At 33.1% G+C, this 13,928-nt stretch overlaps 1 protein-coding gene and 1 long non-coding RNA gene across 2 annotated transcripts; both read right to left on the bottom strand.

Annotated features, from left to right (window-relative positions):
• Nucleotides 1-3,164: 3,164 nt before the first annotated feature.
• Nucleotides 3,165-3,898, bottom strand: LOC104790163 (uncharacterized). Its single transcript, XM_010515864.3, has one exon. It carries the CDS (start codon nucleotides 3,808-3,810, stop codon nucleotides 3,310-3,312), a length of 501 nt encoding a protein of 166 aa, XP_010514166.1. The 5' UTR covers nucleotides 3,811-3,898; the 3' UTR covers nucleotides 3,165-3,309.
• An 8,229-nt stretch (nucleotides 3,899-12,127) lies between these two features.
• Nucleotides 12,128-13,052, bottom strand: LOC104790162 (uncharacterized). Its single transcript, XR_768642.3, has 2 exons — nucleotides 12,825-13,052; nucleotides 12,128-12,719 (listed from the first exon to the last, which is right to left on the bottom strand). It is a non-coding gene; the product is annotated as an uncharacterized LOC104790162 (long non-coding RNA).
• Nucleotides 13,053-13,928: the final 876 nt, after the last annotated feature.

The following is a 13,928-nucleotide window of genomic DNA, read 5'->3' as shown; positions in this document are numbered from 1 at the left end:
GCAATCCGATTACATGCTTTGTGTGGAATTTTTTATCTCTTTGGCAAAGGGCACCATTTGAGAGAGAGCCCACCTGCATTGTTACTTTTTGTCATAGTTACCTGGCTTGTTCTAGTTGACTCTTCCTTGTTTTGGTCTGTTTGTAAAGGTATGCTGCTCTATGGTCTTATGCCCTATACTCCAAGATGCTCATTTGACGAAGCAAAGCAACCTTCTGTCAGCGCCACCTCCAGTAACCACATCCTGTCTGTAATATCAACATCCCAAAAGCCCACGCATGTCGCTTATTCCTCATTGTCATTCTGATTACCTGCTTTGTGTGGATTCCTTTATCTCCATGGCTATGGGCGCATCTGAGAGAGGACCCACCTGCATCGTTACAGATTGATACATCTCTCTGGCAATCTTTGGCTTATGGTCCCCTTGTCTGGTATGTTTATTTTGGTTTGCAGCCCTTTGGTCTTTCGCCCGAAACGTTAAGGCTCCCATCTGACGAGGCTAGGCAACCTACCTTCAGCATCATCACCACCACCCAATCTGCTACCTACCGAATCTCTGTCAAAGCATGGCTTTTGCATTTGCACCTCACGAAGGTGAGGCACTTGACTCCGATTCTCTATTCAAAGTCAATGAGTCTTAGGACCATGACTATCTTGTTGTCCTTCGGGTCCCTCGAGAATGATCACTCAAGCAACCATGATCTCACATGTCCCAAGCTACCTTTAAGTACTTGTTTCAAAGCTCTCATGGATCATTACTTGATGTTTTGTGTTTCTTTGTGTAAGGCTTTGGGGAAAGCCCTTCTTTGTATTCTTCTAAACTATGGGATTATGATCCGTTACTCTTGTACTGGTTGATTTTGAATGAATGAAACCATACGTTTGTTCCAAAAAAAAAAGTACTTCATATAAATAGGGAGATTTGTCCCTTATGCAAAGGATCCAAAAAATTAAGACTAAAAACTCTAGTTCTTGAGAAAAACATACTTTGTTTGTGAAGAGATTACAATTTGTTCTCTGTCAAACTTTATATCAACTTTTTTGAGAGAGTTTGTTAAGTGGATTTTGTTTTCTCCTCTAAACAAATTTGTTGTGTGAATTCTTTATTCTACATTCATCATATATACATGATCTTGAATCTCCGATGCTTATTCTTAATTTGAGTTTGGAGTTCTCCTTCAATACACTATCTTGATTCTCCAACATGTGGTTCAGCTTATTGATAAGACAGCTGTTTTCGTTGGAAGCCTAACCTAAGAGCAAAGTTATTCGAGATGTCTACATTTTATAGTTACAGTTATATAAAGACTTTAATGCAAAATACCAACTCTTATAAAGTTAAATGTGAAGTTTATTATTGGAGAAGAACACTCTTAAACTTCATATGAAGATATAGAAACTTCAAAATTAAGTGTGTTTTGGAGATGCTTTTAAAAGCTGACCTTAAGAACTTTAAAAACTACTTCATCAACACCTACTTGTTTATATAATCACATTCTCATTTCGTCTCCAACTATATGAAAGCTCTTGGAACGTTAGGCATTACACAATACACTTTTTTTCTTTAGTAATGTACTAGCCTCGAAAACGCTCTATGCTTAGAAATTGTTGGCAGGCACTATCACCAGAGCCTCCACCATGCCTTGTCTTCTTATGTTCCCTTTTGTAAAATTTGTATTCTTTCATTTTCAGTCTTGATTGAACTCGTCAACCATTTCATTTCATTTTTTTTATAAAGTATGAATTAACTTTTTTAGAATATATCAATTCCAAATATCTAATTGAATAAATCTTTAATAGACAATGTGTCATAATGATTCATCAATAGTTAATTTGGAATCATTTTTTGTATCGACTGGCGTTTTGAACAGAAGGATCATGCTGTCTACTGTAGTACTGTGTCTTGGTCCAAAACCGATTCTTATAATAATGTTCTCTAGATATTTCGACCAAATCCTAAGCTGTGATTCCGAGGATGATCTCTTTATATGTGGTTAATATTGGTCAGTAATAGCATTAACGTAATCGGATACTTATATAAAACTTGTGGTTGAAAATAGAAGCAGTTTATAAACAAAGACCATTATCACCCATTTGTAAAGTAGGTCAAAAGTTACTAGAAAAAGCAAAAGATTGATATCTTATTATCTATCGGTTAGTGCTATTGCGCAAGTTTTTACATAGTAGTAATGCGCCAGGTGAAATTCAAGAAAACATGTTTGGTGGGTTTGTCACACTCGTTGTGATGCTTTAAATAGATACAAAATATTTTTAAGAAAGAAAAGTTCATAAAATCTATAAGAAAAAACAACCTAATGATTAAGTATTTGATTAAATTTGTTAAAAGAAGAAGAAGAAGAAGAAGAAGGGCCAACAATTTTAGCAATCTTTTGTTTTCTTTCTTGTTTCAAATGATGCCCAATGCAAGTTTTATTATTATGCGGCGAACAGAAACTATCAGAAATTGTTAGTAGAGGCCGTCGTCATCATTAATTTACATTATATTATACTACTTTATCTATCTTTTTATAAAACATGATCAGTTACAACTCAACTCATACACCACACCTACTAATCAAATTTGTTAAAAAAAAAAAAAAACATGATGGTAATTGGTAATACTAGTGCAAAGTGCAAATATACGACCAGTCGACCACTATTTTTTTCCTTTCAGTATTCTTCTCTTTGTGTCTAGAAAGCTCTTACGTGTTCGAATTACTAATGTCAGAACATATATATACTTCACATTATTTTATGAGAGTTTAGACGAGTTAAAACATAGTACTTTCTAAGTACGTAATATTAACATAGATTATGATTTGGTAATTACAGATAGAACGGTAAGGTAAAACCAATTACAGTAATAGAAACCAAAAAGTCACATAACGACATAAATCTAAAACAACGAAATTGCAGATTGGATCAGTAAAAATCCGGACTCTGCAGAATTGTATCGAACATAAAATCCGGTTATGCATACCCTAACTTAATTAAAAAATAAAATAAACATATCATTTAGAGTATTTTATAAAAATAAATATTTTCTACACTAAATCTACGTTAAATTTTGTGTTCGAGCAAGAACTATATATAATTTGAGACGTTTCGTATTACTTATACGTTTGTGATCGTATGATTATCTATATATATAAGAGAACATGAATATGCTCAAGAACTAAGTTAGATTATTTAACTTCAATACAGAAATATTATGTTTATAATATTAATATATCAACGTTACCAAATATTTATTCGAGAAATTAACAACCAAAACCCAAACTCAAAATCTCTGCCCTTCCGATGAGACATACTAGTTATCTTCAAACTCTCTTTGAATACTGTTTTCGTTGTTCTTGTTAGATTTCAGTTCACAAACAAGCTTTCGGAGATCAGAAGCTTCTTCTTTGAGTTTGGAGTTCTCCTTCAATATACTAGCTTGAGTCTCCGACACACGGTTCAGCTTATCGATAAGACAGTTGTTCTCGTTGCGAAGCCTAATCACCTGAGACCAGAGTTCGTCAAGATGTCTCTGTTTCCTCATCCTCGACCTCCTTGCAGATTCTCTGTTAGAAAGCATCCTTCTCTGTTTCCGCTCGTCAAGTATTATGATGCTTTGGTGATGATCTTCGTCGGAAGCTGAGTTGTTGCTTATCATGAGTTCTTGACTGTTGGATGATGAGGAATAGTTGTTGTTGTTGATGATCAGATCGTTGAAGTAGTTTAAGGATGAGGTTGGAGAAGAAGGCATGTTTATTATGTTGTATTCCGGCGATAGATATTGGAAATATCCGGTGACTTCGGCCGGAATCATTGTTTTTGTTTGGTTAAATATGAGTATGTATGATTTGATATGTTGTGTGAAGAATTGGGAAGAGTTAGTTTGAAGTAAGAGGAGGAAGTAGGAGAAGGGTTTTATAATGTTATGAGAGTTAAGTGAATCATGTAGAATGGGGTCCCATGGATTATAATATGTTTATTTAGAGCATATTTGAAGAAGACAAAAAAAAACTATATAATTCGTAATATATAGTGGTGGAAGAGTAAAAAAGGATCATAATCAGAGATCATTTGAATTTAGTCGGCGTATATGACGTATTTAATTTGATTTTTATTTTTTGGACAAATATATTTAGCTATTGTTAAAATCCATTTGTTTCTATTTTTTGTAATAAGGACAAATAAATAGAGATAGTTAGTTTAGTCATAGCAAAAACAAAAATTGTTAGGTTGATATAGTTTGTTTATTGGAAGTGGGAGCAGAACTGCAAGAAGCTTTTTACAAATTTGTCTTCTTTCTAATTTAAATCGAAAAATGAGATGCTAATTTTTATGATCCAATAAGTGAACCCTTTTTACCAAGTAATATGCATCTATCTTACTCATGAACATTGAAGATTATATAGTGTTTGTAGAAAGAAAAACAGTTGTTTGGATTGCAACATCGATACGTTAAGTTAACGTGTTTTTTTCCTAACTTTTTGTTAAGGTTTTTATTTTTCTTCTACTTATATCATCAAACAACGACAGCAAAAACATTGTTTCTGTGTACTATATTGGAATTTTTGTTATTTATGCCATATTTTTTCTAATTCTTTTTAAATATGTTATATTGGTAAAACATTTTTAAATCTGCCATATTCATTAAACATGGCAGTTTCAATTTTACCAGATTGTCTTTGCAATTAAGATTTGTTTCGAGGGAGAAAAGATGGACGCGTGATAAAAAGTATTTTACGGAATGATGGACAACATATTCATATTAGAACTTGTCCACCGAAACAAAGTAGACAACAAATTAATACTAGTTGTCTATCATTTGAAGAAATTCATTAAACAATTAAATACTAGACATCATATTAAAAGTGATTTAAATTAGTCTACCACAATAAATGTATAAACCAAATAACAAGATATGCGGATAGAAAATAAAATGTATACACACGCAAACATAATGATAGACAATTTTCATACTCATAATAGACAATACTAAAAATACACCGATATTGTCTACTAAGGTTTTAGGTTGTCCACCACCCGATTATATTTTGTCCACAATAAACGATTTTACATCTAGTCCATAACAATCGATTTTCCAGATCTAGTCCATAACAAACGATTATAGACGACAATAAAGGCTGGTCTACAAAAGACAAATTTAAAAGAACACTACACTTCATGATAGACAATTTTTTTTTTTTTTTACTAATGTTTGGCCTAAGGATATTTTTGTAATTCGTTTCATACCCAATGCCATTGCTATGGCAGATTTGGAAAGGTGTAACTGATTATGGCACATTTAGAAAGATTTTTCACTGTTCATAGCACATTAGTTAGTTTTCTCTACTATATTTCTCTATCAATAAAAATAGTAGTTCGATTTTGATATCATCATATCTTATTTTATTTTTTTGAACAAAACAGAGCCTTACTTTCATTCAACTAATCATAGTAGCATGGTTACAAAGGGTGAAGGTTTTCAAAGCAAAGCTTGATAGACAAACATCTGCAACAAAGGTAAAGATAGATAAATCGACAGACATGTCCAAGAGGTGTTGTAGACTTGAGCAAAAGAGCATCAAACTACAAGCTAAATCCGGGGTTGTCGACGCCACATTCGCTGATACAGCGGAAGAGTGGTAGATTGTCCTTATCAAATTGACATTGGGACGTTGAAGGTGTTTCCATGGCCGAGAGACTAGATGGTTTGATCTGCTCATTGGCAAGGAGGATGGTGGATGGAGGGTTAAGGTTGGACATGGTTTACTTGAGGAGATTTCGGTAACCAACACCCATGGAGCTATGGTCAAAATGCCGACATTCTTCAAACTTTGCCAAGGGGAAACACACTTCCTGACATTGATGAATTGAACTTGGGAGTAAGCAGGTCGCAAGGGAGGTGTGTAGAGAAGAATGGGAAGGTGTCGGTAACTTTCTCTTCTTGAAGAGAAGGTCATAATGCCGATCTTCCTATAGCTTCCGGTTTCAGCACAAGTAGAGCAAAGATGCAATTGAGATATTTCAAGGAACAGCTGAAACAAGGGGTTAGATCCAAGAGGGACCGGTAACCATCACTCGGTTGAGACGAGTTCATAATGCCGGTCCTCATCAATCTTTGACAGTCAAAGGTAACAAACCTAAGCAGATCTAGAGGCAAGGTTCTCAAAACAACTTCGCAGCAACAGAGCACACATGGGTGATTATGTTTCAATTGCAGTCTTCGAAAAATTGATTCCATGAATCGACCCAAGGTTATGCTACAGGAAAGCAGAAGAGGATTTTGAACAAACTTGGGGCTATGAGGTACATAGGTTGGGTCGCGAGGCCTTGGCAAGATCTTGCACAGCTCCAACGTCAATACAGAGCTCCTGTTCAACTGCAACCGAGCCAAACGCTTGGTGAGGGGATCTAGATCCAAGGAGCAGAGAGGTGAAAAAGTTGACTTCAAGGGAGGCGCGTGACAAAGACGAAGCACAAAGTGGTATGGGCATCCTGAGATAGCGATGAAAGGCTGGAACTTTGTGAGAATCACCTCACCAAGAGGACCACCAAGAGAGACAGATTGAGGGGAAGGCAATGAAGCTGAAGCAAAGCCGGATTTGCAGGGTGGAGACATGGTGAACCTCCAGTTCGTTCACCGCCAAAACAACAGGAAACAACACTTAAGAGAAAGAGGAGAACATGGTGATGCGGAAACAGCTTCCCAGCGACGCCGATCGGAATCGACGCCGCCAGAGGAGAAAACATCAGGGCTTGTGCCAGAGAGAGAAACGGCTAGGGTGAATTGTTATATCATGACTAACATTTTGTTTTCTTTTATATCATCGTATCTTATAACTTACCCAATTTTAGATTGTTAGAGCATTCCCATCTCTCATCCTACTGAAGGAGTCTTCTCATAAATATAAAAAAAGAAAAATATGATTTTAATGTTTGAGTGTCTTTAAATCAAGACATGATTTCTTTTAATGCCTTGTTGGAGACATTTTCTGGGAAGATGTCTCTATTTTAAAACTATTCACAATTAAATATTAATATCTTTTGAAACTTGATTTTTTTAATATTGTTACAGACACTCGTAAAATATGTGGAATTATCCAACATGCCCTTATATCCATCATCGAAGACATTGCCTCTTTCTTGTAATAGTAATATTGTTAATGCACACGTATGATAGACTACTAACCACTAGAATTTCAGTCTAGAATAATCATGATCACGAGAAGGTGATATGGATGACACAAATAAAAATTGTTTCGAGATATTAAAATTGACTTGACCGTCGGATGAAGATAGTGAAACAAAAATAAACGTTGGCTTTGTCTTATCGCAAGAATTTTCGAAAGGTGTATCTGACCATTAATGACTGAATGACACTTAGATTCTTATCGAATGTGTGTGATACAACATATGTCAAATCTATTCTTCCTTTATTCACTTTCACATACGTACCTTCATATAGTATATAGTATATGTTTGATTATAAAAAATGCATACATTCACAAATATATAAACAAAGAATATGAATGTACTTTGTAAATTGGATTTTAGTGGCTAATCTGATAATTAAGTCAAGAAAATTGTAATGAGTGGGTCCAAACATTTTCTAGTGATCCTTCGTGGCCAATACACGAAATACCAAATTCCAAGAGACACAACTTAACCATTTTGTTTACATGTTCTATTCTATCTCTCTTTATTTGATCTTTCCATAGATAATATAATCACCTAGAATGAAGAAAAGGGTAAACATACGTCTAATTAGGATGATCGATGCCATCTTCTCGATGGGTAGTAATTAGCATAGATATATAGTACTCTTTTAGTATGCTAAACAATTATATTATATGTTTCTACACTTTTTTCGTCTTATTTTCTACTGTTTTACTTGGCTTTCACTTTCCTCATGCTATTTTTTTAATCAAATAACACTGGACTTGAAAAAAAAAGAGACTAAAAAGTCTAAAAGTATGTCTCAATTTTTTTTTTAAAGTTAGCTATCCGAAATAATAATAATTAAGATATATTGTAACTGGAAAATATTGTCATTTCACTCCAGCAAAAAATTAGGCTCTACAGTTTCATAGCGAACAAACTCTCTAACTTTCATAAAATATATATATACTACTTATCTAGAAATATTTGAAAGTTAATTTTTAAAGATATGATAGAGCAATGATACTTCAGTTGCTATGAGATTGGCGCACTTGCATTTACTTTAAAAGACTTTAGTTACTTTTAAATTCTTCACTAAGTGACTAGCTTCTGGCCATTTAGACGATTGGGTGTGTTTTCCTTTTTTTCTTTGTTGCACCAATAATTATCTACTACAGACTATATAATTGGCTACACAATAGACATGTCAAAAAAAAAAAATGGCTACACATTAGATAACGACAACAAATTAATTTCAGTTTTATAAAAATTGACTTCTCTTTTAGATTCTATATACATATGTATTTGATATGATGTAAATATATATATGAGATGAGAATATATATATATATATATATATTCTTCTAAAGTTTACCGATGAAACGAATCAATAAAAGATTGTAACTTTTATGTGCCATAAAATCACATTAAGGAGTCAATGTGGAGCATGCTTCATTGGGTAATTCCTGTAGCAAGAAAATTCCAACTGCACTACAAATTAAAGTGTGATGCTTCACCTATTTTAAGCTTCAACTATATGATCATTTAAAGATCTTAGAAAGGAAGTGTGTGAGGAACAATTTGATATTTTGATGTATGACACAATTAATGTCTCCACTTTCACCACTTTATAACACTTCCACAAGATTTATTTATTACTATTCTTCCGTTATATCTACTAGTTATTTTATATTTAAGGTTTGTAATCCTATGTCTTTTAGTTAAAAAAAAAACATGATTGTATATGCTATTGGTTTCTAAATTCAAAATTATTTTTCACAAAAAAAAAAGAAAAGAAAAGAATGTTTGGCACTATATATAGTATTAAGCAATCAAATTAAGGTAGTGATCCACTCACGCTTTACCTTCCGACATTGATTAATTAATCACTTGTTAAACATATCTTATTAGATTACGTAAGCCATTTTTAATCTCTACTGTATTCATTGTGTACACGTATCGATATCGACCCGACCAAATAAATATAGGAATACTTTTTTTTCTTCGGAACTTTGGATAGCTGACACACTGATTAGATCATATAATTGCAGGATTTAATTATAGTTTATGATTAAAGGTTCGGATAAGAAGAATGTTTTATGTTTTATAATCCTAACTATCTCGAGTTGCTTTCTCCTATTTTGTAACCATAAGAGTGGCAGTAATACACGATACGTCTCTATCCGTCCATATTCATAAAATAAAATTAAAGGCCTCGTACTTCTGCTTTCCATATAGATAATTTATTATTAACCATTATAAACCAACATATTTAATCGTTCATTAATTTTGAAGTTAGCTTGTGGTTTGTGTTTGTGGATAGGAGACTGTGGGTTATAGAAAAAGTAAAGTGCATGATTGGTAATTGTTAGCAATAATTCAAAGAGCTAGAATTCATGGTAGCAACAAAAATTATGGACTCCAATACTAAATAGTTGCTACCATAAGCCAACTCTAGTATTTATTTAAATAAATTACGGACTTAATTACTTAAATAAGTATTGAAGTTAGCTTGTGGTTTGTGTTTGTGGATAGGAGTACTTATCTAAATAACTGGATTTTTTTCCTTTGGTAGTTATTCTACAACAAAAATATGTACACCACTATGCAATCTACAATGTAAGAATGTATACATTTCATAATAAATAAACTAAATTTAAACCTAAAAAAATAATAATAGGCATAAGCAACCATTCTTCTTCTATATACGTGAAGATGCAGATTATTTCGAACCATTATATTAAACCACAAATTACAATATTAAAAATTATCATTAACGATTAATGTAAGAAAACATAAAAGGATTAGCATATAATCTTTACGATTAAGGAGAGCCAGAAGAACCCATAACAAAATAGAAAAAAAATGTTACATGTTATATATTAATCAAAGAAATATATCATTGGCACTTTTGAAACCTAACTGGCTGCTGCGAAATGGCGTCAGCAAATGTCAACTTCAAAATGTAGGATCCTCCATCTTTTGTTCGGATTTGAGGCTCTCATTGATGCCAATCCATTTTATTATAAAACATTGCTTTAAATTTATATACACATGAAAAACAACATTATATGTTACATTTACTCTATTTCATTTAAAAATCAAGCATACGCTTATGAAGTGGAGAAGTGCATAGTACAATTTTTGTAAGAATAATTTATTATTCTCTAATGCTAACGAGTATACTAAACCATAATTATCATAGATTCGTTATTAATTATATGATCTAATGAATGAATCTTATAATAAGCTTTTGGTTAAATTTTTTTACTTTTATAGAGTTGTCAGATTTTTTAACTCATATATTCGAAAACATTTTTTTCTTTGTCAAAGGGTTATAATTCATGTTCCATATGCAACAATATTTTCAAAATTCATCACCATAAACATCAGTTGAGCTGTTTTTTTTTGTGTGTGTGTTTTTTTTTGTCTTTTTCTCTATTTTTAGAATATCATCCTTTCATATTCTTTTTTTTTTTTTTTTTTTTTTTTTTTTTTTTTTTTTTTTATCACAATGCAAATCAATTTCCACTTGGTAGATCGGAAAAGAAACCATATCTAGAAAATATTATGCCTTAGGGGTCAATCATGCTTCCCCATTCTTAGATGAGCACAGACATATTTAGTCATATTATTATGTGTGCACATATCTTGATATATAAAAAGAATATCGAATCCATCTATATAAAGAAATAACTTTATAGTGTTCATTCAAGTAAAAGGAAAGCACTTTATAAAGTTCTTCAACATGTGATTTAGTTCTAGACAAATCTATTGTTTAATCAATTAAACTAAGACGAACGTGGCTGATCCTTAGGCTGGTGAGAATCCATCTTCGCCACAGAATAAATAAACTAGATATATGCCTAGTTTTAACGCTGGAGACGTGAAGTTAATCCGATATATTCGCATTCTCCGGCGTCACGTCTCCCTATCGTAGTAACAGTAATTATTCCGTATTAGTATGTTTTTTTTTTGGCAACCAATTCCGTATTAGACTATAAGATGCTGACAATTGAATATTAGAGAACATTTCGTTATTTAGAGCATAGGATTTTATGTTTTAGGGTTTATCAGAATTGTATCTACGAGAGATGAATCACTTTATCCCATCCAAATTAAAAAAAATTCAAGTGTTCGCTAATCACTTGGTATATGTGTTTGTTGTAATCTGTTAGGGCTATAGAGGTAATCACTTGGATCCAAAGAAGACTGCTCAACTATTGGACAAAATTGAAGCTGAAGCTAATGAGTTTCTTCTAGCTCGGAATCAAGTACTAGAAATCTCTTTTGGTAGAATCGAATGGAGAAAGAAGACTGACTACTCTTTGTTTAACCAAATGGAGCTTGTAATATGTGTAATAGATGGTAGAGAATGACAAGGAGAGGAATGTGAACCGAGAGGCCCTTACAAACAGACAACAAAGACTAGTGTATAGGACTTAAGAGGGTCGTTCGTATTGGTTTCTATTATTTTTCTCTCATCATGGCTTTTATATACACTTTTTATAAGGAGCAAGCGGTGGTTAGTCTTGATTGATGCTGCAAAGGGTTGTGCTACACTACCACCTGATTTATTGGAGCATCCTGCAGATTTTGTTGCTGTGTCATTCTACAAGGTAGGTCCTGGATTATTTGTGAACCTTTGCAGCTACAGCAGCTCCTCTCCCTGCTCCAGGTATACATTTGTTTTGGACAATTATATTAGGTTTATTGACAATTGTATACACTTTAATATGTTATTAACAAAGCTAATCGTTCATAATTCACAGGGCCTTCGTCTTTCAGTCCGACCACTTCTCCTGCAGATTCGCAAGCTCCTAATTCTGAAGGTAGAGTGAATGAATACTTGCATTCGGATAGGTAATCAAAAATGAGAATGGCGTCTTTGAAGAAGTACAACATGAAGATTCTTTGGGAAAAAGCAGTTGTGTTTTGTCTCTGTTCATTGTCTTTTGTTTCTTCACACAACAAGAAATTCACAACACCAAGCGTAAGCGACAATTCATCTGGTATTACATAGATTAATTAAATTTACTAAAAAGGCTGTAAATTTTTCTTTTAATTATTGTGAGTAAACAGCTTTTCCAGTTTTGTATATAAATACTTCTTGCTGGCTTGTAGTCTCTTTCACTTTCAATCCTGATATTCCCTTTCTTTTGAGTTGATTTTGTTACCTTGATCCTCCCATGTGACTCAACGCCACATGTCCAACAGAAGGTGCGGCCACACAAAACAGACCACATCGAAATCAACTTCGGCATCTTCGTTAAGCAGTATGGCTATTCACAACCCGATAAAGGACACCATTTGATGGTTGCTTTATGGCACTCCATGAAGGATCCAATAAGCCATCCCTCCTACATCTGCTTCACTGGGTCAGTCAGGATCTAGATGGTATCGGGTCCAACAGAGGGGACACAGCCTTAGTTAAGGCAAGAGATGATGAATAGGCAACCGACTTTGACACAGAGAAGAATTCCGAGATCAGATTGATTTCTTCCATCATCTTGTCACGAACTTCGGTTTTCACGAGAACAGAGTATTTCTGACCATCGGCTTCCATTGCTGCAGAAAAAAATAAAAAATAAAGACTTATAATTTTGAAGATATTTTGTTAAATCGATATACAAAAAAATAAATAAATATAGAGGTGCTTTTGTAGTTACTAACCTGCGGAATCTGTTGCCTACTCATCATCTCTTGAGTTAAACAAGGCTGTGTCGCCTCTGTTGGATCCGATACCATCGAGAAACTAACTGACCCAGTGAAGGAGATGTACGAGGGATGGCTTCTTGGATCCTTCATGGAGTACCATAAAGCAACCATCAAATGGTGTCTTTTATCGGGTTGTGAATACGCCATACTGCTTAACAAAGATGCCGAAGTTGATTTCGATGTGGTCTGTTTGTGTGGCCACACCTTCTGTTGGACATGTGGCCTTGAGTCACATGAGAGGATCAAGGTAACAAAATCAACTCAAAAGAAAGGGAAGATCAGGATTGAAAGTGAAAGAGACTACAAGCCAGCAAGAATATTTATATACAAAACTGGAAAAGTTGTTTAAAACGATCTTAGAATATGAATGTAATTATACATTAAAATCGTAATTTGTAATGATTCCTTATCTGAAATTACGATTTTAATGTATAATTACAAATTTCCTCAATAATATCTACCTAAATTAAAATGATAAGATTCAATTTTTTTATTTAAGGAAGAAAATCAGGCAATCTTAATAAATAATATCTACCTAAATTAAAACGATAAGATTCAATTTTTTTATTTAAGGAGAAAATCAGGCAATCCTAATAAATAATATCTACCTAAATTAAAAAACTATCCAAATTCTCCAGAATAACAAACATTAATAATAACTTTGGTAGTTGTCACTCAAAACCATCCTTATGAAAAATTACAATTATTGTTGGGTGAATTTAATTATATTATATTAACAAGGTAGTAACCCGTGCTATAGCACAAATCAAAATATTTACTATATCTTTAAATAATAATATCCTGTATTTTTTATATTTTTATTATTACATATACCAATCATATTATTTTTTATATTCTTATTCTTGACATCTAATACTTGTGAGCAGGATATTGACTTTGACACAAAACCCCTTCCATTTATATCTAATTACCTCTTGCCTCTATCCAGTACTCCATATCATATCTAATAACTTGTCTAATTACCTCTGGCTTTTATCCTGTACTTCATATCATATCTAATAACTGTTGTGTTATGGATTTATTCATTATAATTGTATA

The sequence above is a fragment of the Camelina sativa genome, chromosome 6, assembly GCF_030686135.1.
Source record: "Camelina sativa cultivar CO46 ecotype springtype chromosome 6, ASM3068613v1".
Classification (NCBI taxonomy): domain Eukaryota; kingdom Viridiplantae; phylum Streptophyta; class Magnoliopsida; order Brassicales; family Brassicaceae; genus Camelina; species Camelina sativa.
This window is presented reverse-complemented; position numbering and strand designations above follow the sequence as displayed.